The 26994-nt window shown below is 44.0% G+C and overlaps 1 protein-coding gene across 1 annotated transcript in view; it reads right to left on the bottom strand.

The window, feature by feature from the left end:
• Positions 1-504: 504 nt before the first annotated feature.
• Positions 505-26994, bottom strand: part of trpv6 (transient receptor potential cation channel, subfamily V, member 6) — a 40201-nt gene continuing 13711 nt past the window's right edge. The window contains exons 7-15 of the mRNA XM_072558212.1: positions 26154-26303; positions 25836-26048; positions 19796-19882; positions 17313-17389; positions 12321-12486; positions 10242-10308; positions 9765-10033; positions 6226-6332; positions 505-2096 (exon numbers count right to left, since the gene is read on the bottom strand). Coding sequence (XP_072414313.1) covers positions 1874-2096; positions 6226-6332; positions 9765-10033; positions 10242-10308; positions 12321-12486; positions 17313-17389; positions 19796-19882; positions 25836-26048; positions 26154-26303 — 1359 coding nt within the window. The 3' untranslated portion in view covers positions 505-1873. The remainder of the gene's footprint in view (positions 2097-6225; positions 6333-9764; positions 10034-10241; positions 10309-12320; positions 12487-17312; positions 17390-19795; positions 19883-25835; positions 26049-26153; positions 26304-26994) is intronic.

Raw genomic sequence — 26994 nt, 5'->3', positions numbered from 1 at the left:
GACTCAGAGTAATACTCACTCCTCTGGCATTTCAGGAGAAGGGACACAGCCAGAAGCAGGCAGACAATCCCAACATAATATCCTAACTTTCCAAAATGATCATCTGTGCAGTCTTGCTGTGATTTACACTTTATTTTGAGGAGGTTTTGAGCGGGGAGTCTATGTTCTGTCATGAGCCATGAATGCCAAACTTACTGCAAAATTTAGGAATGTTCCTTTCGATCGACCAAAGCAGCAAGTCATAACAGACAAAAAAAAACAAAGCCTAGCGGTGCTGGAAATTAAAAACAGAAATTTCTGGAGAAGCTCAGCAGGTCTGGCAGCATCTGTGGATAAAAAGTGGAGTTAACATTTCAGATCCAATGCCTTTCTCCAGAACTGTTCTGAGGAAGGATCACTGGACCAAAAATGTTAACTCTGCTTTCTCTCCATAGGTGCTGCCAGACCTGCTGAGTTTTTCCAACAATTTCTGTTTCATACAACCTCTAAAGTGTAAACCCCCATTTGGCCTATCGAGTCCATACCAACCTTCTGAAGAGCATCTCACCCAGACCCACTGCATCCCTGTAACCTTGAATTTCCCATGGCTAGTCCGCCGAACCTGCACATCCCTGGACACTATGGGCAATTTCCCATGGCCAATTCACATGACCTGCACATCTTTGGACTGTGGGAGGAAATTGGAGCACCCGGAGGAAACCCACGCAGATATGGGGGGGATGTGCAAACTCTACACAGGCAGTCACTTGAGGCTGGAATCAAACCCAAATCCCTGGTGCTGTGAGGCAGCGGTGCTAACCACTGACCCACCGTGCTGCCCAATTTGAGTCATTGGAGGCAGTGGACAAAGCTCCTGGCATTTCAGGAATCCTGCTCTAAGTTTGCAAGCCCATGGGTCCCAGAAAGGATGGCAGAGACCAGGAATTTAACCTCCACTAGCTCAATTGAAATGTTCATGGCTGTTTTTGTTAGGGAAGGATATTGAAGGAGTTGGAACCAATGCAGGTAAATGGGATAAAGGCACAGGTCAGCTACAATCTGATTAACGTGTCCTTCTTCTGTCTCGATCAGCATGACTTTGAGCTTGTCTGCCGAATGGTTCATTTTAAACACTCAGGGATTATGTAAAAGCCGATCAGAAATCCGGGGTTGGGGGGTGGGGGTAGAGGAGTGGCATGGGAACTGAGCGGTGGTTTGGAACTGCCAGAAAGAGGAGGTTCCCAATTTAACCTTCCGCTTCCTTGTGCTCTAGTCCATTACCTCACTGACAGTTTGAGTAGAGATGATGGTCACTCTGTGAGAAAACCCAACTCCAGGAATGACACAGTGTTTTTCTTTCTGTAACATAAAGCCAGGTCCGTTTGAGTCTGATTTCAACTCAGTCACTTCAGGGAATGTTAAAATTAGTCCCAAAGTCTCAATGTTGAGGACGTCAATGATTGGACATAGTACTGTGTCTCACCCAGCAACACCAGGGATATATGCTGCTGCCATTTAGCATTCTGTACCCTTTTCTGAACAAGGGATGAGCACAGGCATTTGTTACCTGGGTGTATGTAAAATACGGATGATGGAATATATTTTCAAACTCCATTAAGTCGGGAATTTAACCCAATTCAATCAGTAATGGTGGTGAGTGGTTATACTCACATAAATAATTGGGGCATAGGATCCTCTCAAACACCTTAAGAAGAAAAAAAGACTTACACTTTACATTAACCAAGAAATCAGTGGGGTCACCTTGAGCTGAATAATCTACAGAAAGTAAACCTAAGACCAGTACCAACTAACTGTTGGTTTGTCTCTGATCTTTTGAGCAGTTGCTCTCTAGCACTGGAAGAGGACGATGTGAAGGATTGCTGTCTTTGGGGTTTTAAATGAGGCAGGATTCAGTGCTGCTCTCATTGAAAAAGTCGCGACAATTCTGACCCATCTTTCTGTGCCGCACCATCTGCCAGCCCTGGCGCGGTCTCTGCCATCTCTCCTTCTTATTCAATGTCCTTCCTTTCTTCTGCCCTCCCTCACATCCTTTGGCGTCCACCTCTTCGCTATAAGTATGGATTTGCAAGGCAGCATTATCGTTCCTGTCATCCACTCTGTGAGAAAGGGTCAGACAATAGCAAAGTGAGTGTCACCTTTTAAATGGGTGACTTGAAGACCAAACTAACAGCAAAATACTCAAAAAGACTTCTGAAGTACAGTTATATTGGACTTGAGACATTGAGCTACATACAGTTAATTGACTAAAAAAATCGATTAACCAATAAACAATAAATGCCAGCCTAATCTCTCTCCACAGATGCTGCCTGGCCTCCTGACTGAGTGCTCTCAACACTTCCTGTCTTGGTTTCATGCCAACACTGATATGCCAATTCTTTTCAGTGAGATCCATCTCCATTGTACCTAATGGATTTACTCAATTCAGTGTGTTCCTCATTGAAACTTGTGCAATATTAATGGAGGAAATCCTATATTAAAAAAAATCAAAACATGGCATCTGTATAAAATTTGTGGTGTCAATTTTAGTTGAGATGGTACCCAAATGGCTACACCACTGACTGGTAGATTCAAGATCACTCCCTACAGTTTGAGAATGCCAATTGCTGCTTGCACTCAGAATACGTATTTTTGAGAGGGTTGTGGAGTGTGGCAGGAGGTTAGAAGACCTCGAGTAGACTGTTGCCATGGAGAGAGAGCTAACAATGGTTGGTAACACTGGGATAGTCCTCATAACTCCCCAGGCTGGAACTTGCAGTGAGCTTTGCAAATCCACAATGTCAGAGGTAAGTGGGGATCCCAAATCCGCATTTCCCAGCACAGGGGGACAGCTCAGCAATTTTCCGGGTGAAGACCCAAAATTGCTCGCCTTTGCTGTGTTGTTAAGGGGAGACCAAATCAGAGCCTCCCCAACCCCACTGAGAGGTGGACACAGTTGGTGCAGCTTGGCAGTTGGAAGACCCTGGAATGCACAACAGTGAAGAGGCAGACCTGATCCAGGCCAGCAAACCCACTGGAACAGAATGGAAAGCTTTCTTCTGGAGTGGGCATAGAGTGGCTGGTGATCTTTGATAATGGTGGTGCCATCAATGAGGCATGAAGCCTCTCCATCTGATGATCCTGCAGGAGAACAGCCTCCATTGAGCTGGTGAGCTCTGCATGAGAGCCCCAGATGTTGAGGTACATAGTTCCTTGTAAGTGGTGTCACAGGTATACGGCGGGGGGGGGGGGGGGGGGGGGGGGGGGGGGGGGAGGGGGGGGGGGGGGGTGTGTGAAGAAACCATTTGGAACACTTGCCTTCGTGGATCAGAGCATTGGGTACAGGAGTTGAGATGTCATATTATGGCTGAACAAGTCATTGGTAAGGCCACATTGGGGGTATTGCGCACAATTCTGGTCACCCTGCTTTCGGAAGGATATTATTAAACTGGAAAGGGTGGAAAAAAGAATTACGAGGATGTCACCGAGACTGGAAGGTTGGAATTTTCAGGAGAGGCTGGATAGGCTTGGACTTTTTCCCTTGACCATCGGAGGGTGAGGGGTAACCTTCTAGAGGTTTATAAAATCATGAGGGGCACTGATAGGGTGAATAGCCAAGGTCTTTTCCCCAGTGTAGGGAAGTCCAAATCTAGAGGTTTAAGGTGAGATGGATAAGATTTAAAAGAGAGCTAAGGGGCAACTTTTTCCTGCAAAGGGTGGTGTGTGTATGGAATGAGCTGCCAGAGGAAGTGGTAGAGGTGGATACAATTACAACATTTAAAAGACATTGGACAGATACATGGATTGGGAAGGTTTAGAGGGCCAAACACAGGCAGATAGGACTAATTCAGTTTAGGAAAGCTGTTTAGCATGGACAGGTTGGGCAGAACTGTCTGTTTCTGTACTGTTTGGCTCTTTGACTCTGTGTAACAATGGAGAGCCTCTAAGTCACAAAATTGCCTTTAACTGGTGCCTTAATATTGTACATGATTGCCCAGTACTTGGGCCATCCCACTTGTTCCACAAGTATTGTGGGGCAGTGTCTCCCCACAACCAGCTTCTGAGCCCACCACCACCATTCCAGGAAATCGCAGCCTGTTGTGAAATGTTTACTGTGGCCTTTGGCAGAGCCCAGTGTCTGCAATGGATGTTGACATGCAGATTCATTCACTGCCTGAAATCGGGGAGAGATTACATTTGAGATTTTTTAATGTGCACTTAAACCATGAGCTTGCTTAGGCTGTTGATGGGACATTTTTGGGTAACTGTGATCAAAATTTACCAGCAGAAAGTTTAGTTTGCAATGCTTTTAAACCAGGAGAATTTGGCGAGAACTCTGCAGGTTATTGGAACTGTGAAAGTTTCAGCTCTCAGATTTTTGCATAGTTTCTGCTGTCACACTTGGAAAGGACGCATCAAATTGGCTTCATAGTCCACAGCAATTAAACAACAAAGAATCAGTTAAGTAAAAACTTAAAAGACCTGAGATAAAGGTGTAATTTCTCTGCACTTGAGTCTCCGTACTGGGACAATGTTAAGAATAAGGTTGAAACTTTGGCTGCATGTTCTGGGATCTTGCTAATTGTCTTGTGCGCAATTCTGGAATCCATGTTATTGGAGAAATGTGATTGCACTGGATAAGGTGTGTAGGAACTTTACGAGGAACTTTACCTGGGCTAGAGAGTTTCAGTTATGAAGAGAGAGATTGGAGCAGAGCAGACTGAGAGGGAACATAATTGAGATGTTTATAATTATGAGGGGCATGGACAGGGTAAACAGGAAGAAACTTACCCCCTTGACAATGGGATCAAAGACTCTGGCTTGGATATAATGTAAGGAGCTGAAAGTTTAGCAGAGATGTGAGGAAAGACTTTGTCGCCCAGAGGATGGTGGGAATCTGGAACTCACTGCTTGTGAGGGAGAGGCAGCCACCTTTGTAATATTTCAGAAGCATTTGGATTTACACTGGGGTGCCAAGGCATGCAAGGGTGTGGGCTGAGTGCTGGCCAATGGGATTAGAACAGTTAGGTAGTCATTTTTGACTGGTGTGGATGTGATGGGCTGAAGTGATTGGAGTGTTGGTGACGAAGGGGCAATGGTACATTAACCACTCCTCACATGCCCTGTTGTTTGCAACTAATCACAATGGAAAGGAAGTATATGGAGGGCTCACACTGGACCACTTTGAACAGGAGGGCCAGTGAGTTAATGAGGGAAACATGTGGATGGTGGCACCTCTTTAAAATCTGGGCCTCCCCCCACACCAGAACTCACTCCTATTGGACTGAGAACTTTTCTCTCGTTGCCTGCAAGACCCAGGAAAACCAACCCAATCTTACTGAAGTAAGCTGGGAGTTACATGCATGGCATCCATTCTCAGTATCTCAGGCACTTGTTAGACCTCAGCTGGAGTACTGTGTGAGATGAAGGAGCCATATTATTGGAAATATGTGCGCACATCCGCAATCGCACGGAAGCAAGTTACAAGAATGGCTCCTGGGGTGAGGAATGTTAGTAATGAGAATGGATTGAAGACCCTGGGACTGTCTCTCAGAGAGAAAGCTGGCTGAGAGGAGATTTCAAAGAGATTTGCAAGATCGGGTGTGGGCCGGACAGAGTGGCTAGGGAGAGGCTGTTCCTGCTCGTAAAAGGAAAACGAAGAAGAGGAGATAGATTCAAAGTGACTTGCAAATAAAGCAAAGGGGACATGAGGGAAAAGCTTTTCACTCAGCAACTAATTATGGTGTGGAGCACACTGCCTGGAAATGTGGTGGAGGCAGGTTCAATTGAAGCGTTTAGAAGGGCATTGGATGATTAGTTGGACAAAAATGGTGAGCAGAGATAGAGAGAAAAGGCAGGTGGTAGGCAATAGAACCGGTGCAAGCACTTATGGGCTGAATGGCCACCTTCTGCACCATTATAATTCTGTTATTGTTAGTGTCTGAGGGCCAAGCATTCTTAGCTTGGTTTGGAGGCGTTTCTCCTCTTCAGCCCAATGGATGACATTAACAGGAAGTGACTTCCTGAGTAAGGAACCACCCGGAAAAAATACGTTTAAGCTGGTGCATTTCTGGGCATTCTCCATGTAATTGTTTGCCAAGGTATGTCTTTTTATTTGATCACTCATAGGGCACGGGCATTGCTGACTGGGCCAACTTTTATTGCCAGCTCCTATCGCCCCTAAAAGGGGTTGGCGAGTTGCCATCTTGAATCACAGCAGGCCATGTGTATAGTTCTCTTCAAACTCACCGAAGAAACCAGCGGTCTCCGAGACCATACTTCTTTCCACAGATTCCCAGACGGGGAAACAGGCATCTCGGGAGTCGATGTTCAAGCAGAAGAGTTGTGGAAGCAACCTTGGAATTAAGGAAATAGCTTTAATGGCAAAGGTTAAAGTGTCATAAACACTGTACTGTCATGGGAACTGGGTTTCAACCTGATCCTGGTCTCTTTCAAATGGACCATAACATTAGCATCCACAGGAGAGGGAAACCTTCATCAGCTCCTGTACCCAAACAACAGAGGGTTCTACACCCTTTCCAGTGCTTGCTAGGCAAATACCAACCGGGGATAGAGCCTGGAACAGGAACCCTGTTGGTTCACGACAAGATGAAATGTTCTCGTGTCCAGATGGATAATGGCGAGCTCCACACCAACCCTGGGCAACAACCACTCTCTCTACGCAGTCCACCATTGTTAAGAATGTCATCAGTCTGGCATCAGATGGACAGGACTGAAGAGGGTCAGCAGGTCTGGTAATGCGATTGCACAATACTGGGTGGTTGCCAGACCGTCTGGGTGGTCTTCCACTTTACTAGGGTCAGTCCTGGGGGCCATTACTGTTGATACTCCAGTGTGAACATTGTGGTCATATCCTGAGCAATAATGTTCATCAGAACAGTGTACAGAAATGGAATAACACTGCAACTGATTCCCTGTGCGATAGTGACAAAGACAAGGAAGTACATTTTGTGTTATGATTGTACAAATTCCTGATGTGTACATATCAAACTCCATTCTATTTTAATATGAATGTTAATTAATGACAAATACACATTTCCTCTAAAATAATAGGCAGAGAACATACTAAGCAGTAACGTTATACAGTAGGATTACTGGCAATGTCATTCACAGGAACTAATAACATCAAAAGAATCAATGCATAGTGTTCCAATCCAAATGGCCTTTACTCATTTACTCCATTACTTTTGGTCCAATTCTCTGAAGGAAATAGTCACAGAGACCCAACTACCTTGTCAATTCCCCAACTTTTCAACTCTGTTTTGGGTCTATCCTTTAACAGCCTGCCTGGATTCTATTTCTCCTGCTATTGCACAAGGAACACTCATGTCTTAAAGTGCCCCTATGCGAAAATAGTTCTCCTGGCCTTTCAGATTCTCATCTTTGAGTGAGGAATCGAAGAGCTCGAGGGTGGGCTGGTTGGGAGTCCGGGCCATTACGCCCTGAGGCAGACTTGGGTAGAAGCAGAGGCAGCTGGAGACTAAGGTGAGCAGGTCCTGCCTCCATTCATCAGGACATCAGCTCAGTTCTTTACCTGAGTCGGTGTACTCTAGCTCACGACTCCTGCACAACCTTCATGGCTTATTATATTGTACCATGCCAACTCTATACCCCTTCCATATCCCTCAGCAATTGTTCATAATGGGGACCCATAACAACATTGGAATGCTTTACTCATGAAACTGGAAAAATAAAAAAATGACATTCAAAATTATTTTCACAAAGATAATTCTATTCACTATTCCTAAAATTTCAGTCAAAGCAAGGCCAATAGTCCACTTGACATTGGTGTGAACAATCTCTGTTGAGTTGAATATATCAGTGGTGTTTGGAGCTCAGCCAAGCATTAATGATGCGCAGCTACACAAGCAAAGCCACAGAACTGAATACATTAGTATTTTGGGAGTAGTGGCACAAGTGTCCATTGTTTCAAAGGCTCAACAGATGTCAACATGAAAGAAAACAATATCAGTGGGTTCTTTTTCCAGGGTTGATTCTTTGCCCTGATCTTCTTTTCTTTACAAAGATTGACTGGACCAGATGAGACAGAAAGGTAGATCAGGTTGAGTCATAAAATCATACAGCACAGAAATTGAAACTTCAGTCCAACTCATCCATGCTGACCAAATTTCCCAAACTAAACTAGTCCCACTTGCCTGTGTTTGACCCAGATCTCTCTAAATCTTTCCTATTCATGTACTGATCCAAATGCTTTTAAATGTTGTAACTTTATCCCCTGCTTGTTCTGAAAATTCATTCCACATACTAATCACCCTCTGTTCGAAAAAAGTTGCCCCTTTGATTTCTTTTAAATCTTTTTCTGGATTAGTGGTGCTGGAAAAGCACAGCAGTTCAGGCAGCATCTGAGGAGCAGGAAAATCGACGTTTCGGGCAAAAGACCTTCTGATTGATGATGATGCCACATTGACCTGGATGAGCTAATTGTTCATCAAATCATATGAAGTGCAGCAAACTCCACAAGTCCACAGCTACTCAATGGACATACTGAACAAATCCTCCCTGCCATCCAATACATCTCATTGGCTTTGAGAACAAAAGGCAATTTAATTAATTTCTGCAACTTTATCAATTTGGCGCTAACACAAAATGATGGACACTTATTAAAACTGTGTTTGTGCAATATGAAAGCTGTACTTTCTCCCATTCTGAGAGGAGGGGAACCCTTTCTTTTCAAGAGCTAGGTTGGAGTGACTTCTGGATTGGACTAACTCCCCTTCTGGTAGTTCTGACATAATTTAGCTTTGCACCAAATTTATTAAATTAGTTTTCATAATGCAGTCATGGTGGCATCTGAAGGCATGTTCCAAGCATGAGGAAGCCAAGACAGCAACCTTGGCACCTTCCTGAAAATATCAAACTGCCACATCACTTGGTTTTAGTTCATCAGTACTCCAGTTAAAAATAGCAGATATGCTCTCTAAAAAAAAAGGGATTTATCAGTGCTTTTCCATACTAATATTCTCTTGTCCTCCTTTCTGATCTTGGAAGTTGGATCTATTAACTATCTTGCTGGTACAATGAATGTGAATAACTTGGTGGTGAGGTGCATTGGAGTGGATCACCTGGTATTCTCGCTTAATGCTCACAGATAGTGATAGGGATAGAAAACCTTGCTCGTTTCTTGCTTTCTGACTGATAGCAATAACCCTGGTCATAGAGTCATGGAGACCCTTTGGGTCCAACTCACCCATGCCAACCAGATATCCTAAATTAATCTGGTCCCATTTGCCAGCATTTGGCCCAATTCCCTCTAAACCCTTCCTATTCATGTGCCCATCCAGCTGCCTTTTAAATGTTGCGATTGTACCAGCCTCCACCACTTCCTCTGGCACCTCATTCCATACACATACCACCCTCTGTGTGAAAAAATTGCCCTTTCTGATTTAAATCTTTCCCCTCTCACCTTAAACCTATGCCCTCTTCACTTGACAATGGAGCAGCGCTCTGAAAGCTTGTGATTTCAAAAAAACCTGTTGCACTATAACTGGGTGTTGTACAACTTCTGACTTTGTCTGTTCAAGTCCAACATAGGCACCTCCACACTATGCCCTCTTGTTCTGGACTCTCCCACCTCAGGGAAAAGACCTTGTCCATTTATCCTATCCATGCCCCTCATGATCTTATAAACCTCACCCGCCGATGCTCCAGGGAAAACAGCTCCAGTTTATTCAGCCTCTCCCGACAGCTCAAACCCTCCAACCCCAGCAGCATCCTAGTCTCCCTGGGAGTCCATGTTAATTTTTTACCTGTGCCCTCCAGAGATCATCGTTTCGCTTTGACACTTGGCGAATCAGTTCACCCATAATGTGGATGACAAGGAACACCGTGATGGCAAAAGCCAGCAAGGTGTACACTGCGTAGAGGAAGCGGGCCATGTCGGGCTGGATCGCCTCCCAGTTGAGGGGCATGTTAACGAGGCCGAAGAAGAGGAGGTAGATGGTGAAGAGGACGGTGCTGAAATCCACAAAGCGCTCCCACTTTGCAGGGTCCAAGATTTGGAATGACAGATGGGTACCTGGAGACAGAGAGGGCTGACTGTCAAACACACCACATCGCACTCGCGGGAGTAAAAAACACAGAGGATCAGAAAGAGTGGGGGGGGGGGTGATGAAATGCTGACAGCCAGAAAAGAGGAAGTATCAGCCGAGACAGAAAACAAAAGACCCATGTTTGATCAGCGCTCTTCACAACCATCAAGTGTTTTCAAACTAATGAATACTCACTGCATGTGAAACCCATAATCAAAATCAGCATCAGCACCAAGTAGGGCAGGATAATCTCGAATATTATCTGTGGAAACATGTGGGTAGAAGGTGAATTTAAACTGACCTGCTGTAACATGCCTCACCATTTCAGAACTTTGCATTAGAAATAAGAGCAGGGCCCATTGAACCTGCTCCGCCATTCAATAAGATCATGGCTGACCTTTTTGTGACTCAGCTCCACTCACCATAACCCCTAATTCCATAACTTTTCAAAAATCTATCTATCTTTGCTTTAAAAACAAACATTCAACAACACAGCCACAACTACTACACTGGGCAAGGATTCTACAGATTCACAACCCTTCTCAACTCCATCTGCTCCACCTTAGATGTTACAGCCTCTAGTTCTAGTTTTACCTGCCAGTGGAAACAACCTCCCTACTTCTGTCTTATCTTTTCCCTCATAATTTTATATGCTTTTATAAGATCCCCCCTCATTCTCCTAAATTTGATTGATATGGACAGCCTATCATCTCCCTCGACCATAATGAAGGATGTGAAGCTGGGTTTCAGACTAATGAGGCAGCTCAATGTCCTGGATAGTGCACTGTTTCAGATTCTCATCTTTGAGTGAGGAATCGAAGAGCTCGAGGGTGGGCTGGTTGGGAGTCCGGGCCATTACGCCCTGAGGCAGACTTGGGTAGAAGCAGAGGCAGCTGGAGACTAAGGTGAGCAGGTCCTGCCTCTATTCATCAGGACATCAGCTCAGTTCTTTACCTGAGTCGGTGTACTCTAGCTCACGACTCTTGCACAACCTTCATGGCTTATTATATTGTACCATGCCAACTCTATACCCCTTCCATATCCCTCAGCAATTGTTCATAATGGGGACCCATAACAACATTGGAATGCTTTACTCATGAAACTGGAAAAATAAAAAAATGACATTCAAAATTATTTTCACAAAGATAATTCTATTCACTATTCCTAAAATTTCAGTCAAAGCAAGGCCAATAGTCCACTTGACATTGGTGTGAACAATCTCTGTTGAGTTGAATATATCAGTGGTGTTTGGAGCTCAGCCAAGCATTAATGATGCGCAGCTACACAAGCAAAGCCACAGAACTGAATACATTAGTATTTTGGGAGTAGTGGCACAAGTGTCCATTGTTTCAAAGGCTCAACAGATGTCAACATGAAAGAAAACATTATCAGTGGGTTCTTTTTCCAGGGTTGATTCTTTGCCCTGATCTTCTTTTCTTTACAAAGATTGACTGGACCAGATGAGACAGAAAGGTAGATCAGGTTGAGTCATAAAATCATACAGCACAGAAATAGACCCTTCAGTCCAACTCATCCATGCTGACCAAATTTCCCAAACTAAACTAGCCCCACTTGCCTGTGTTTGACCCAGATCTCTTTAAATCTTTCCTATTCATGTACTGATCCAAATGATTTTAAATGTTGTAACTTTATCTGTGTCCCCTGCTTGTTCTGAAAATTCATTCCACATACTAATCACCCTCTGTTCGAAAAAAGTTGCCCCTTTGATTCCTTTTAAATCTTTTTCTGGATTAGTGGTGCTGGAAAAGCACAGCAGTTCAGGCAGCATCTGAGGAGCAGTAAAATCGACGTTTTGGGCAAAAGCCCTTCATCAGGAATACAGGCAGAGTGCCTGAAGGGTGGAGAGATAAAAAATCTTTCCCCTCTCACCTGCAATCTATGCCCTCTAGTTCTGGGCTCCCCCAGCCCAGGGAAAAGGCTTTGCCTCTTTATCCTATCCATGCCCCTCATGATTTTATAAACCTCTATAAGGTCACCCCTCAGCCTCCGACACTCCAGAAAAAACAGCCCCAGCCTATTCAGCGTCTCCCTATAGCTCAAACCCTTCAACCCTGGCAACATCCTGGTAAATCTTTTCTGAACCCTGTCAAGTTTCACAACATCCTTCCGAGAGCAGGGCGACCAGGGCTGAACGCAGACTTCCAGGTGTGGCCTAACCAATGTGCTGTACAGACCCAACATGACCTCCCAACTCGTATACTCAAGGAGAACCATTTCCATAATTTATAAGGCCAGAAATGTTTTCCCGTTTACCTTCTGGATCATGATGGCGAATGGTCCCGTCAAGCGAAACCCTCGAGCGAAGTACAAGAGATTACACCAGGCAAGGATAAGTGCAAAGGACATGGGGATGGTCTCTCCAGGGGTCGATGTCAGTCTCAACGGTAGCACAGCCAACACAAGCACTCCATAGCAGATACTGAGGGTGAGAACAAAGAGGGAAACATCAGGCAAACGTAGATCAAAAAGACATGACAGTAAATAGAGGGGAGTCAAAGGAAAAAGGCTAATTGACTCAGAATGAAAAACATAATCAAGGCAGTAGAGTGAGAAATGAAATGATTGTAAGAGAGAGAAAGAAGTGGAGGAATGTGAAACAGTCAAAGACCACGAGACAGTACAATAAACCGAGAGTGCAGAAAAGCATGTGCAAAAGATAAAACAAGTTAAAAAATATGATGAACTAAAACAGAACACAAACTACAGAGTGAAGGAAATTATGAAATAAAGTTTAAGGGAGAAATGTGAGGAACACACTGTTATTGGAGGTGATGGAAGCAGACACTTTAGCATATCTTGATTGACACATGAGAGGGAGACAAACAGAGGGATAGATACCACACATGGGCAGTAAGTAGCGGGTCTCAATAAAGATTAAGAATCAGTACAGGCTTGGTGAATGAAGGGCCTGTTCATGTGCTGTATTGAATTGTATTGTCTGACAATATGAAAGAGAAGGAGAGAAAGGCAAGTCAAGATAGAGAAAGGACATAGTCACACAGAGAGCAAGAGATGCAGAGTAATTTCTTCTTAGACTGACGTAAATAAAAGCTGTGAGCATTAATTATTACTGACCCAGTGACAGGATCTTCAGTGTGGCTCAGGTTAAGACATAACAACTCGTTTAACAGCACCAGTGGGACCCAGTCAGTGTGGGACTATTGAGTCCAATAGAATGGGACAGTGAGCTGTAAGTAGTAGCAGTGTGTCACTGAAGCATATCTCACTCTTATAAACACATACATGATTCTGAAGCGGGAGGGTGGACAGCCAGCAGTTGTGGTACATGTTGGTACCAATGACATGGGTAAAAAGACAAGGTCCCGTGACAGGGGTTTAGAGTTAGAAAGTAGGTTAAAGAGGAAGACTACTAAAGTTGTAATCTCTTGTTTATTCCAGTGCCACATGCTACTGGATATTGGAACAGGAAGATAGATCAGATAAATGCATGCCTAAAGGGATGGTGTAGGATGGAGGTTGTAGATTTTTGGATCATTGGAGTGGGTTCTGAGTAGGTGGGACCTGTACAAGTTGGATGGATTGCACCTGAATGGAATGGGTCCAATATCCTTGCTGGGAGGTTTGCTCATGCTGTTCGGGAGATTTTAAACTGAATGGCAGTGGATGGGGCATAGATTAGATGTAGAGTCGGGAACAAGATCCAATCAGATATAGAAGGAATGCCAGGTCAGTCCAGTTGGTGGAGAAGACATGGACAGGTTAAAGGATATGGGAGAACTGGAAAGCTAAATTGTATCTATTTTAATGCAGGGAGTTTTGCGGAACACCTCCGATCTGTGTGCGAGCATCACCCGACCTTCCCATAGCTGGTCATTTTAGCACAGCGTCCTGTTCTTGTCTGTCCTTGGTAGGCTGCAATGTTCCAGTGAATCACAACACTAACTTGAAGAACAACACCTCATCTTCAGACTAAGCACTTTACAACATTTTGGACTCATTATTGAGTTCAACACCTTCAAATTGTGAAACCACTCCCATTCCTTCCCTTTCTTTAAGGTTTACTTGTTATATTCTCTATCACCATGTCCTCTCTCACCCAACTCCATAGCGACTAACTGTCCTTTGAAGTCCTGTCGTTAGACACACCATTGTTCTACCCTTCTCACATTCCAATCACTTAATCTGCACTATCAGCATTCTTTCTCCCCCAGCACTGCATCCCTCCACACTTCACGTCAGCTTTGACGAAGAGTCATCTAGACTTAAAATGTTAGTTTGCTCTCTCTCTATGGATGCTGCCTGATCCATTCTGATCTCCAGCATTTTTTGTTTTCAGCTTTACTGGTAAGGTGGATGAACTTAGAGCACCGATCAGTGCATAGGATATTGTTGTAATCGCTGAGACATGGTTGTGGGAAGGTTAGGACTAGCACTCGACATTCCAAACTATAGAAGGTTCAGGTGGGATGGAGGGGAGGAAAGTAAAAGATGTGGGGGTATTCCATTGTTGATAAAGGAAACCATCACTGCAGTAATAAGGGAGGATGTCGTAAAAGGGTCTTCCATTGAGGCGATCTGAATAAAAAAAGGAGTGATTATCCTGCAGGGATTGTACTACAGATCTCCCAAACAGTCAGAGGGAGGTAGAGGAACATGCAAGCAAATCACAGAAAGGTGTGAGAGAAACCAGGTCATATGCGTGGGTGGTATGGTGGTACAGTGGTTCGCACTGCTGCCTCACAGCACCAGAGAGCCAGCTTCAATTCCCACCTCAGGTGACTGTCTGTGTGGAGTTTGCACATTCTCTGTGTGGGTTTCCCCCGGTGCTCTGGTTTCCTCCCACAGTCCAAAAATGTGCAGGTTAGGTGAATTGGTCACGCTAAATTGCCCGTAGTGTTAGGTAAAGGGGTAAATGTAGGAGAATGGTTCTGGGTGGGTTGTGGGTCGGTGTGCACTTGTTGGGCCAAAGGGCCTGTTTCCACACTGTAAGTAATCGAATCAAATCTAGTTTCAACTTTACTAACATGAACTGGGATTGTCTTCATGCGAAAGGATCAGATGAAGTGGAATTGTGTAGAATTTTTAAAGTACATCCAGGAGAGGTTTTTGCACCAGTACACAGACAGCTCCACCAGAGATGGTGCAATGCTAGATCTAATCCTTGGGAATGAAGCCAGTCAAGTGGCTGAAGGTTATTTGGGTGATCAAATTGGGGATAGTGACCATAACTCTTAAGTTTTAAAATCATGATGGAAAGAGATAAGAATAGTGCGGAAGATAAGTGTGTAAATTGGCCTGAGGGAAGGCCAATTTCAGAATCATTAGACAGGACCTGGCAAACATAGACTGGGAGCAACGCTTGTAGAAAGTCTACATTTAGAAAGCGGGAGTTGTTTAAAAATAGTATAGTGAGAATTCAGGGCTAGTGTATTCCTCGAAGAGTGGAGGACAGGGCAGGAAGTTCAGGGAATCCTGGATGGCAAGGAGAGGTCTGTGGAGAAAAAGAAGGAAGCATATGCTATTTGCAGCACATTAAAAATAGGGAAGGCCTCTTAAAAGGTTAGAGAGTGTCGTGGGGTGATGGAAAAATAAATTAGGTGGACAAAGAGGAACTAAAAAATATCTTTGGCAGATGGGAGCAAGGAAAAGCTCAAGGCTTTTTGCAAGTATGTTAAGAGTAAGGGGGATTATCATGGAAAGGGTGGGACTTATTAAAGACCAAAGGGGTAGCTTGCCATGGAACCAGGGTGCTGGGTGAGGTCTAAAATGAATATTTCTCACCTGCATTCACTGAGGAGAAAGACACTGTATTTGGGGATTTCGGTTGGGATGGTGAGGTTCTAGGACACGTTAAGAGTAAAAAGGAGGTGGTATCATTGTTTTAATGGGCATAAAGGTGCACAAATCCCCAGGCCTGGATGAGGTGTATCCCAGGCTGCTATGGGAGGCAGAGGAGGTGACTGCTGGAGCCTTGATGGAGATATTTCATACTTCGCTGGTCACAGGTGAAGTGCAGATGACTGGAGGATAGCTAAGGTGGTTCCGTTGTTCAGGAAAGACAGTGGGGATCTGCCAGGTAATTATAGACCAGTTCATAGAATCATAGCATCATAGAGTCCTACAGCACAGAGCCAGGCTCTTTGGCCCAAACTGGTCCATGCCGACCAAAATGTCCGTCCACGCTAACCCCATTTCCCTGCACTTGGTCCATATCCTTCTAATCCTTTCCTATCCATGTATTTGTCCAAATGCCTTTTAAATGTTGTTAATGTACCCGCCTCAACCACTTCCACTGGCACCTCATTCCATATGTGTACCACCCTCTGTGTTAAAAAATTGCCCCTCAGGTTCCCTTTTATTCTTTCCCCTCTAACCTTAAACTGATGCCCTTTAGTTCTCGATTCCCCAACCCTGGGAAAAAGACTGAGTGTATTCACCCTATCCATGCCTCTCATGATCTTATACTCCTCTATAAGATCTCCTCTCAGTCTCCGATGCTCGAAAGAAAAGAGCACTTAAAATGGCAGGGAATGGACTAAGTATAGGGAAATGACATTAGTGTAACTTGGTGTTTGTTGATTGGTACAGACTGGTGGGTCGAAGGGCCTGTTTAAAATCCTGTATGACACTACAACAATCCGAACCCCCACACACAATCCCAATCCCCACTCACAATCCTAACACACTTGCACATGTATGTGGCTTCCGGTCTCTATGTTAGATATGTTTGCCTAAATCTCACTGAGTAGATATGCCCTCTCGTACATAAAGATATCTGGCCTTTTCATTCCACACACACACAGACACACACACACACACACACACACAGACACACACAGACACACACACACACACACACACACACACAGACACTCACACACACTCACACACACACACACCCTATTCTGACTAATTGAGGATTGGGACTATTTCTGAATTTAGTACCCACACCATCTAGGCAGCTGTCTCTGAGATTCCAGATCTCTGAGATTTAGGATCACAAAGAGGTTGTCTACGGCACCAATCACATTTGGCCATCTTTTGAGGGGTGGAAGAAGGGCATCATCACTAGAAGATCCTTCAGTACCTACAAATGGGTAGTTAATTAAGCAAATTAGCTACTGATGTTTCCAAGCAGACAGGCCTGATTTCGATGACCTGGATTGGCTTGGAGACAGGAATACTCCAAGAATTGCCCCAACTTGCCTTCATGCCCATCCCAATGGGTTCAGGACTGACTCAATCACTGAGAACTTTAGTGATGAAAACAGCATTCAAACTCACTTGATGACATGGAAAGGTCCACCCAGAGCAGTTTTTCCAAAGTATTCCTTAGGTCCGTACCTCAATATGTCATGACTCTACAAAAGAAGAGAGAACAATCTGTTCACCAACAACAAAAAGGCAATTCAAAGGTTAAATTTCAAACGCGAACAGGGAAAGGAACCAAAGATCCATAGAAACAGGAATCAAGCCCGAACCCAAATGTCACAAAGTAACTTAGAAACGATGCAGGTGCTGTCTATTGTTTCGGCTGTTCCTTGCTTGTTCTGACAGAACACGGTGACAAGTTTAGGATCCAGTTCTATAAGTCCTTATTGCATTGTGACGAACAGACCTGAACATTATCATTCCTGAGGTTGCTCGGTGCATCTCGACGCTCCATGGTTACGGCTACAGCAGTAGCAATTTCTGGCTCATGATCATGCTCTGATTTCCTGTGTGATGGGCTCTATGTGACGACTTGACCGAATGGGTATTGCTGGTCTGTTTACATTCAAATCCCCTCATAGTCCTGCTGGATATTTTATGTCATATTGACACAAAGTGAAAGCTATTTATAACATGTGATATCTTGAGTCATGGTTAGTTGCAATAAGAGAATTGAACAGCATCTTTTGTTAGTTAGACTTGCCCGTGAACACTTAGCTCTTGAAATTGTTTGTGCAGCAAGTTGCTGAAAGTATAAGCTGATAAACTGAGGGAAACCAACAGCTGGCAAAAGGATAATTTACTGCACAGCTACTGAATCAAAGAGGATGAAGAATTATAATCACACAAGGACTGAGGAGGAAGTGTAAAATCAGACACAGAAGCAGAAATATAGAGAAGGCAAGAGTTCTCTCGAAAGTTCATTAGCTTGAAACATGAACCCTGTTGTGTTATTCACAGAGACTGGCAGACTAGCTGAATATTTGCAAAATTTTCTGCTTTTAATTTCTCATTTGCAGCATGTGTTTTTAGAAGGGAAACACAGATTGCTTTATGACAGGTAAAAGGGACAGAAATAAAACGGCATTTTTAAAATCTCCACAATTAAAACTTTAAGGGAGTTGGATTGGCATGACTAGTTGGCATGGACAAGTTGGACTTATGGGTTGTTTCCAAGCTGTATGACACTCTCTCTGACTCCACCTTTGTACCAATTGGTTCTTAGTGTCAGAAAGGTTGATGAGCAATAATTACCTTTGCTCATTAGTTAGCAACCTTGGTGTAGCTCAGTGGTTAGCCCTACTGCCTCACAGCACCAGGCACCTGGGTTCAATCCCAGCCTTGGGTGACTGTGTAGAGTTTACATGTTCTCCCTGTGTCTGTGTGGGTTTACTCTGGGTGCTTTGGTTTCCTCATGCAGTCCAAAGATGTGCAGGTTAGGTGGATTGGCCATGCTAAATTGTCCAGGGATGTATAGGCTAGGTGGGTTAGCCATGGAAAATAGAATGCTCTTCACAGGGTTGGTTCAGATTTGTTGGTACAGATGGCCTTTTCCTGCACTGTAGGGATTGTATCTGACAGAGATACGGATACTATCCTACCCCACAAAAACCCTAAAGTCTAACATCACTTCATTAAAAAGGTACTTGGAGAAGATTTCCTGTTGAGTTTAATTTGCATCAACTGTATAAATACAGAGACTTCACTTGATGCATTTCAACAGCGAGACAAAGGGTGAGGTAGCATTTTCCTGAGACTATTAACCAGAGAGGAACACAGCAGAAAACATTGCTTGATAATTGGATTTTTGAAAATTCATCATGGTGAATTATGCCAAGGCAGAGTGATGATGCAATTAATACAGGTCATCATAATTAATGATATGGATGATCATTAAAGTAGAAATAAGCTTGGGAAACCTGGTCATCTTGCACGAATTGGACTGAAGAGTCTGTACCCATGCTGTATGACTCTAGCAGACAGTAGCTTTTGGATTTTTGATTTTAGCTACATTTCCACTCTTCACCTCAAGTTGTTGTATGGTTTACAACATCATTAGCAATGGTTGCCATTAGTCTCACCACAGCTTTAACAGAAGAATTTGGCCCATTGTTCAATCAGATTAGGTGACTAAGTAATCTTTTATTCATTCATAGGATGGGGGTATCCCTGGCTGGGCCAGCTTTATTGTCCATCCCTCATTGCCCAGAGGGCAGTAGAGAGTCAATCACATCACTGTGGGTCTGGAGTAAACCAGACCAAGTAAGGATGGCAGCTTCCTTCCCTAAAGGACATTAGTGAACCAGATGGGATTTCCCTGACAATTGATTCATGGTTATGTTAGACTCTTAATTTCAGATTTAAAAGAAAAAAATCAAGCCCAAATTCCACCATCTGCTGGGGCAGGGATTGAATCCAGGGCCCCAGAGCATTAACTGAGTCTCGAGATTAACAGCCCAGTAATGATGCCACTAGGCTGTCACCTCCCAACTAGGTGACAAAGAGCCGAATATCCTCAGAGTCAATGAGTAAGAAAGGCTGTGGCTATTACTTACCTCTAATAGAATGATGATGACTGCTCCAAGCACACTGATAATCTCACCCACTAATCGTACACGGTCTTCGTAGGTTACGTAGCTTTCCTGCCGGAATAGGGAAAAAATTCTGGAGCATTATGCAGTGATAGCTTTCATGACTTAGAAATATTTTTATTGTGATAACAATTATAATAGCTGAGGCAGACTTACAGAGGGAAATGAAAGTGACTGTGCACTCCAATCCTTAATAAGATAAACTCATTGAAAGTTATGGGTCAGGAGGAGGCTATTCAGCCCATCCTGTCTGCACTAGTTCTCCAAATGAGCATCATGACTCTGTGTGAAAATGTTGGTCCTTGGAACAGACACTTTCCGTGCTAGATTCCTTCTTCATTCTTTTAAGGGATGTGTCCATTATTGGCAAGGCCAGTATTTGGGGTTTCCCATTCTTATATACCCTTTCAAGGATAAGGATAGGGGAGAGGGCTATCCACAATCTATCTCCTGCTGCAGATCAGGGGTTTTGACTTTTGATGTAGTACAGGTCCATAGGATAAGAGTGGGTAATGTAGATTACACACTGGGAAACAGTCGATTACATAGAGGTTTACACGGGGCAACAGTTGGTTATATAGGAATTGGCAAAATCTCTAGAATCTCCCTCATTCACCACACACCATTGCTTGATCATTGCGATCATCATAACCAAATCAATTCTCATGGAATGTCAATATGAGCAATCATCAGTGATATCGCCTTTTAACAATGCCCTCATGAATCAGGTTAGGAGAGAGGAAAGTGAGGCCAGTTGGGTGTATAACTACTGCTTTTGGGACTAACTAATCAATTTGGATAGGTGGAGGGTAGGAGTATGGCTGTTCCTTCTAGTTTAGTTGGTACAGATTGGATAAGAGACTGCACTTTATCATTAGTTTCAGTATCACCTTCTGGTGGTCTCAGGAAAATATCTGGAAATCGAGACATTTCAACTAAGATACCGAGGAAGTAACATAACAAGGGGTCTTTGAACATTTAACAAAATGTTTCTGGATTTTGGTTGCCCAGCCCGATTGCACTGAGCTCCAAGGTTGAGGAAATCTAAAGCACCAATCTGTCACTCACCTGCTGCCATGTCTTAATACGTTGGCAATCAGGGTGACTTTATACAGTCCGTGACAACAGCTAATAGCTTTCACCTCTTCTACTTCTCAAGCTGTCAGGGTAATTCTTCCTTTTCCTCAATCTCGCCATCTCTCCACATCCATATAACCCACTGTTTCTGAATGCATACATCTACATCATCCACTGTTCCCCAGTGTGTACCTCTATATAACCCACTGTTTCCCAGAGTGTACCTCTATATAACCCACTGTTCCCCAGTGTGTAGCTCTATATAACTCAGTTCCCCAGTGTGTACCTCTATATAACCCACTGTTCCCCAGTGTGTACCTCTATATAACTCACAGTTCCCCAGTGTGTACCTCTATATAACCCACTGTTTCCCAGAGTGTACCTCTATACAACCCACTCCTCCCCAGTGTGTACCTCTTTATAACCCATTGTTCCCCGGTGTGTACCTCTATATAACTCACAGTTCCCCAGGGTGTACCTCTATGTAACCCACTTTTCCCCATTGTGTACTCTATACTGTTCCAAAGTGTGCACCTGTATATAACCCACTGTTCCCCAGTGTGTACCTCTATACAACCAACTGACCCCCAATGTGTATCTCTATACAACCCATTGTTCCCCGGTGTGTACCTCTATATAATCCACTGTTCCCCAGTGTGTAATCTATATAACCTACTGTTCCCCAGTGTGTAATCTATATAACCCATTGTTCCCAAGTGTGTACCTCTATATAACCCACTGTTTCCCAGTGTGTAATCTATATAATCTACTGTTCCCCAGTTTGTAATCTATATAACCCAATGGTCCCCAGTGTGTATCTCTATATACCCCCTGTTCCCCAGTGTGTACCTCAATATATCCTACTCTTCCCCATTGTGTGTCTTTTATCCACTATATAATCCACTGTTACCCAGCATGTAACTCTATATAACCCACTGTTCCCCAGTGTGTACCTCTATATAACCCACTGATCCGCAATGTGTAATCTATATAACCCATTGATCCCCAGTGTGTACTCTATATAACCCACTGTTCCCCAGTGTGTACGTATATAGTATCCACTGTTCACCTGTTGTACGTTAAATAACCTACTGTTCTCCAGTGTGTAATCGATGTAACCCACTGTTCGTCAGTATGTACCTCTATATAACCCATTGTTCCCCAGTGTGTACTTCTGTATAATCCACTGTTCCCCTGTTGTAGGTTAAATAACCTACTACTCTCCAGTGTGTAATCGATATAACCCACTGTTCGCCAGTGTGTACCTCTATGTAGCCCAGTGTCTCTCAGTGTATCCTCCATATAACCCAATGTTCCCTGTGTGTACCTCTATATAACCCCCTGTTCCTCTGTGTTAATCTATATAAACCCCTGTTCCCCAGTGTGTAATCTATATCACCCTGTATTCCCCAGTGTGTACTCTATGTATCCCACTGTTCCCCAGAGTGTACCTCTATAAAACACAATGTTGCTCTGTGTGTGATCTATATAACCCAGTGTTCCCCAGTGTATAATCTACATAAACCAGTGTTCCCCAGTGTGTACCACTATATAACCCAATGTTCCCCAGTATATACCTGTTTATAACCCAATGTTCCCCAGTATGTACCTCTTTATAACCCAATGTTCCCCAGTGTGTGATCTAAGTATCCCTCCGTTCCCCAGTTCATACCTCTATATAACTCACTGATCCCCAATGTGTACTCTATATAACCCACTGTTCCCCTGTGTGTACCTCTATATAACCCACTCTTCCCCAGTGTGTTCATCTATATAACCTAATGTCTAATTTACATAGCCCACTGTTCCCCAGAGCGTACCTCTTTATAACCCACTGTTCCCCAGTGTGTACCTCTATATAACCCACTGTTCCCCAGTGTTAACTTCTATATAACCCACTGTTCCCCAGTGTGTACTCTACATAACCCAGTGTTCCCCAGTGTGTACCTCTATATAACCTATTGCCCCTGAGTGTGTACCTCTATATAAACCACTGTTCCCCAGTGTGTACCTCTATATAACCCACTGTTTCCCAGTGTACACCTCTATATAACCCAGTGTTCCCCAGTGTGTAATCTACATAAGCCACTGTTCCCCAGTGTGTACCTCTATATAATTCAGTGTTCCCCAGTGTATACCTCTATATAACCCACTGTTCCCCAATATCTACCTCTATATAACGCACTGTTCCATATCGTGTACCTCTATATAATCCAGTGTTCCCCTGTGTGTAATCTATATAATGCACTGTTCCCCAGTGTTAACTTCTATATAACCCAACGTTTCCCAGTGTGTATCTCTAAATAGCCTGCTGTTCCCCAGTGTGTAATTCTATATAACCCACTGTTTCCCAGTGTACACCTCTATATAACCCAGTGTGCCCCATTGTGTAATCTACATAAACCAGTGTTCCCCAGTGTGTACGTCTATATAACCTACTGTTTCCCAGTGTGTACTCTACATAACCCACTGTTCCTCAGTGTGTACCTCTATATAACCCAGTGTTCCCCAGTGTCTACATCTATATAATCCAGTGTTCCCCAGTGTGTACATCTATATAACCTACTGTTTCCCAGTGTGTACTCTACATAACCCACTGTTCCTCAGTGTGTACCTCTATATAACCCAGTGTTCCCCAGTGTCTACATCTATATAATCCAGTGTTCCCCAGTGTGTACATCTATATAACCTACTGTTTCCCAGTGTGTACTCTACATAACCCACTGTTCCCCAATGTGTACCTCTATCTAACTCACTGTTCCCCAGTGTGTACTCTATATAACCCACTGTTCCCCAGTGTGTACTCTATATAACCCACTGTTCCCCAGTGTGTACCTCTATCTAACTCACTGTTCCCCAGTGTGTACTCTATATAACCCACTGTTCCTCAGTGTGTACCAGTATATAACCTAATGCTCCCCAGTGTGTACTCTACATAACCCACTGTTCCCCAGTGTGTACCTCTATCTAACCCACTGTTCCCCAGTGTGTACCTCTATCTAACCCACTGTTCCCCAGTGTGTACTCTATATAACTCACTGTTCCCCAGTGTGTACCTCTATATAACCCACTGTTCCTCAGTGTGTACCAGTATATAACCTAATGCTCCCCAGTGTGTACTCTACATAACCCACTGTTCCCCAGTGTGTACTCTACATAACCCACTGTTCCTCAGTGTGTATTGCATATAGCCCACTGTTCCCCAATATCTACCTCTATATAATGCACTGTTCCATATCGTGTACCTCTATATAACCCACTGTTCCCCAGTGTGTACCTCTATATAACCCACTGTTCCTCAGTGTGTACCTCTATATAACCCACTGTTCCCCAGTGTGTACCTCTATATAACCCACTGTTCCTCAGTGTGTATTGCATATAGCCCACTGTTCCCCAATATCTACCTCTATATAATGCACTGTTCCATATCGTGTACCTCTATATAATCCAGTGTTCCCCTGTGTGTGATCTATATAACGCACTGTTCCCCAGTGTTAACTTTGATATAACCCAACATTTCCCAGTGTGTACCTCTAAATAGCCTGCTGTTCCCCAGTGTGTAATTCTATATAACCCGCTGTTCCCCAGCGTATACCTCTATATAACTCACTGTTCCCCAATGTGTACCTCTGTATAACCTACTGTTTCCCAGTATGTACCTCTAACCTACTGTTCCCCAGTGTGTAATCTATATAACCTACTGCTCTCCAGTATGTTCATCTATATAAACTACAGTTCCCCAGTGTGTAATATATATAACTCTCTGTTCTCCAGTGTGTAATTCTATATAACCCGCTGTTCCCCAGTGTATACCTCTATATAACTCACTGTTCCCCAATGTGTACCTCTGTATAACCTACTGTTCCCCAGTGTGTAATCTATATAACCTACTGCTTTCCAGTATGTACATCTATATAAACTACAGTTCCCCATGGTTCCCCAGTGTGCACCTCTGTAGATCCCATGGTTCCCCAGTGTGTACCTCTGTAGATCCCATGGTTCCCCAGTGTGTACCTCTATAGATCCCATGGTTCCCCAGTGTGTACCTCTGTAAATCCCATGGTTCCCCAGTGTGTACCTCTATAGATCCCATGGTTCCCCAGTGTGTACCTCTATAGATCCCATGGTTCCCCAGTGTGTACCTCTGTAGATCCCATGGTTCCCCAGTGTGTACCTCTGTAGATCCCATGGTTCCCCAGTGTGTACCTCTGTAGATCCCATGGTTCCCCAGTGTGTACCTCTGTAGATCCCATGGTTCCCCAGTGTGTACCTCTATAGATCCCATGGTTCCCCAGTGTGTACCTCTGTAAATCCCATGGTTCCCCAGTGTGTACCTCTGTAGATCCCATGGTTCCCCAGTGTGTACCTCTGTAGATCCCATGGTTCCCCAGTGTGTACCTCTGTAGATCCCATGGTTCCCCAGTGTGTACCTCTGTAGATCCCATGGTTCCCCAGTGTGTACCTCTGTAGATCCCATGGTTCCCCAGTGTGTACCTCTGTAGATCCCATGGTTCCCCAGTGTGTACACAATGAGGCTACACGCAGTAATGCTTGTCTTATTTAAGGCTCTTGGTTGACAGAACAAGCTGCGAAAGCCTGAGACAAGTTTGTGAAATGGCGTACCTCTGTGCAGTCTGCTGTTTCCCTAACTGTACCTTGTTAAATTGCAGTATCCCCCTAGTCGATGTTTCTTCCTCTGTTTACATACAGAGCTCCAGCCCTTCTGTTAGCTGAACAGTATCGCTGTCTACATCACCCAATGTTCCTCAATATGTCCCCCATCCACTATACCTGCATCTTTTTTTTGGCCTTCCACTAAATTGGTGCTGACACCAAATTGAGCCATTTAAAATCAGGTAACTTTGATTCTTAATAAGAGTATATTGAGGGTGGGCGGGTTATGTGAGGTGTGGTGCTATGTACTGACCTGCAGTGTTCTCTCAACATACAATGTGGTGTCCCTCTCACTGGTGGCATTGTCAGGCCTTGGTTTAAGTGGGCGATAGACACAGCAGAAGGTGAAGATGGTGATGTAGACTAGATACAAGAATGCCAGGAGTCGAAAATAATACATCCCGTAGCTATTCCACTTTAACTGGAGGAGTTCCTTCATGGGGGATAGGCGGAGGATCTTCAGGGCCTGTGCAGTGAGACAGGGGAGAGGAAATGTATTGGTACTGTTTTCTTTCCTTTATTACTCCCAATTTCCCTAACAGGTCTCCTCTCCCAGCGCTTTCCCAGTTACCTCCTTGTTTTGACTGGAAACCACAAGCTGCAGCACAGAGAGGTCATCACTCCATGAATCGATCTCTGAGAGGTCATAGTAAGTGGTGGTCACTGGGCCATAGGGTCGCTGCACATTGTGTTCCTTCTTTTGCAACAGGTGCTGGAACATCTGAAAGAAAACGCAACTGCGTCAAAGCTCAACTGAAGGAGATGTTAACGGGAATAGAAATGGGGAACGATGGAAATGGACAGTCTGTCACTATCACACCAACATACAGGACGGATGGCCAGGTCGCCTGTTCTCTCAAGCCTGCCCCATGATGGCCAGAGCATCAAGATTCAACACTTCCTCCTTCACTTCATTGATCAACTCTCAAACTCTTCTGCATTTTGTTGAAATGCTAAACGAGTGCAAGCTCCTTTCTGGGACATTAATCTGCTCTTTGTGTAACAGACCGTCTGTCATTCCTTCATCTCTCTGACCTATCCCTTTGACGAGTGCAAATACATGAAGATTCAAACATGCAGCTCCCATGATGACCTAGCTGTCAGCTTACAGTCTCTCAGTTTTCGTGTCACCTTGGAGAATCTTACTTTTACCTTCGCCGTCTCCTCTACATATTTTGTTGCAATATGAGTTCACCAAAGTTGTGGAAACTCTGTTTACCATAACTGCTTTGTTTTTTTATTCAGTTGTATTGCTCTGGAAAAGGGATAAAATGAATCCTGATTGGAGTCATCCCTCTCTTGGGGATTTTGGTCAAACTTTGCAGTGCTGCCTGCACAGTTGAATGGCCTCCCGGTGCTAGGTTCAAATGCAAAGAGCAACAACTGGGGTAAAATGACGGAACATGGCAACA

Source organism: Chiloscyllium punctatum, chromosome 39 (assembly GCF_047496795.1).
Source record: "Chiloscyllium punctatum isolate Juve2018m chromosome 39, sChiPun1.3, whole genome shotgun sequence".
NCBI classification, from domain to species: domain Eukaryota; kingdom Metazoa; phylum Chordata; class Chondrichthyes; order Orectolobiformes; family Hemiscylliidae; genus Chiloscyllium; species Chiloscyllium punctatum.
The sequence above is the reverse complement of the archived record's forward strand: the minus strand, read 5'-3'. Positions and strand labels throughout refer to the sequence as shown.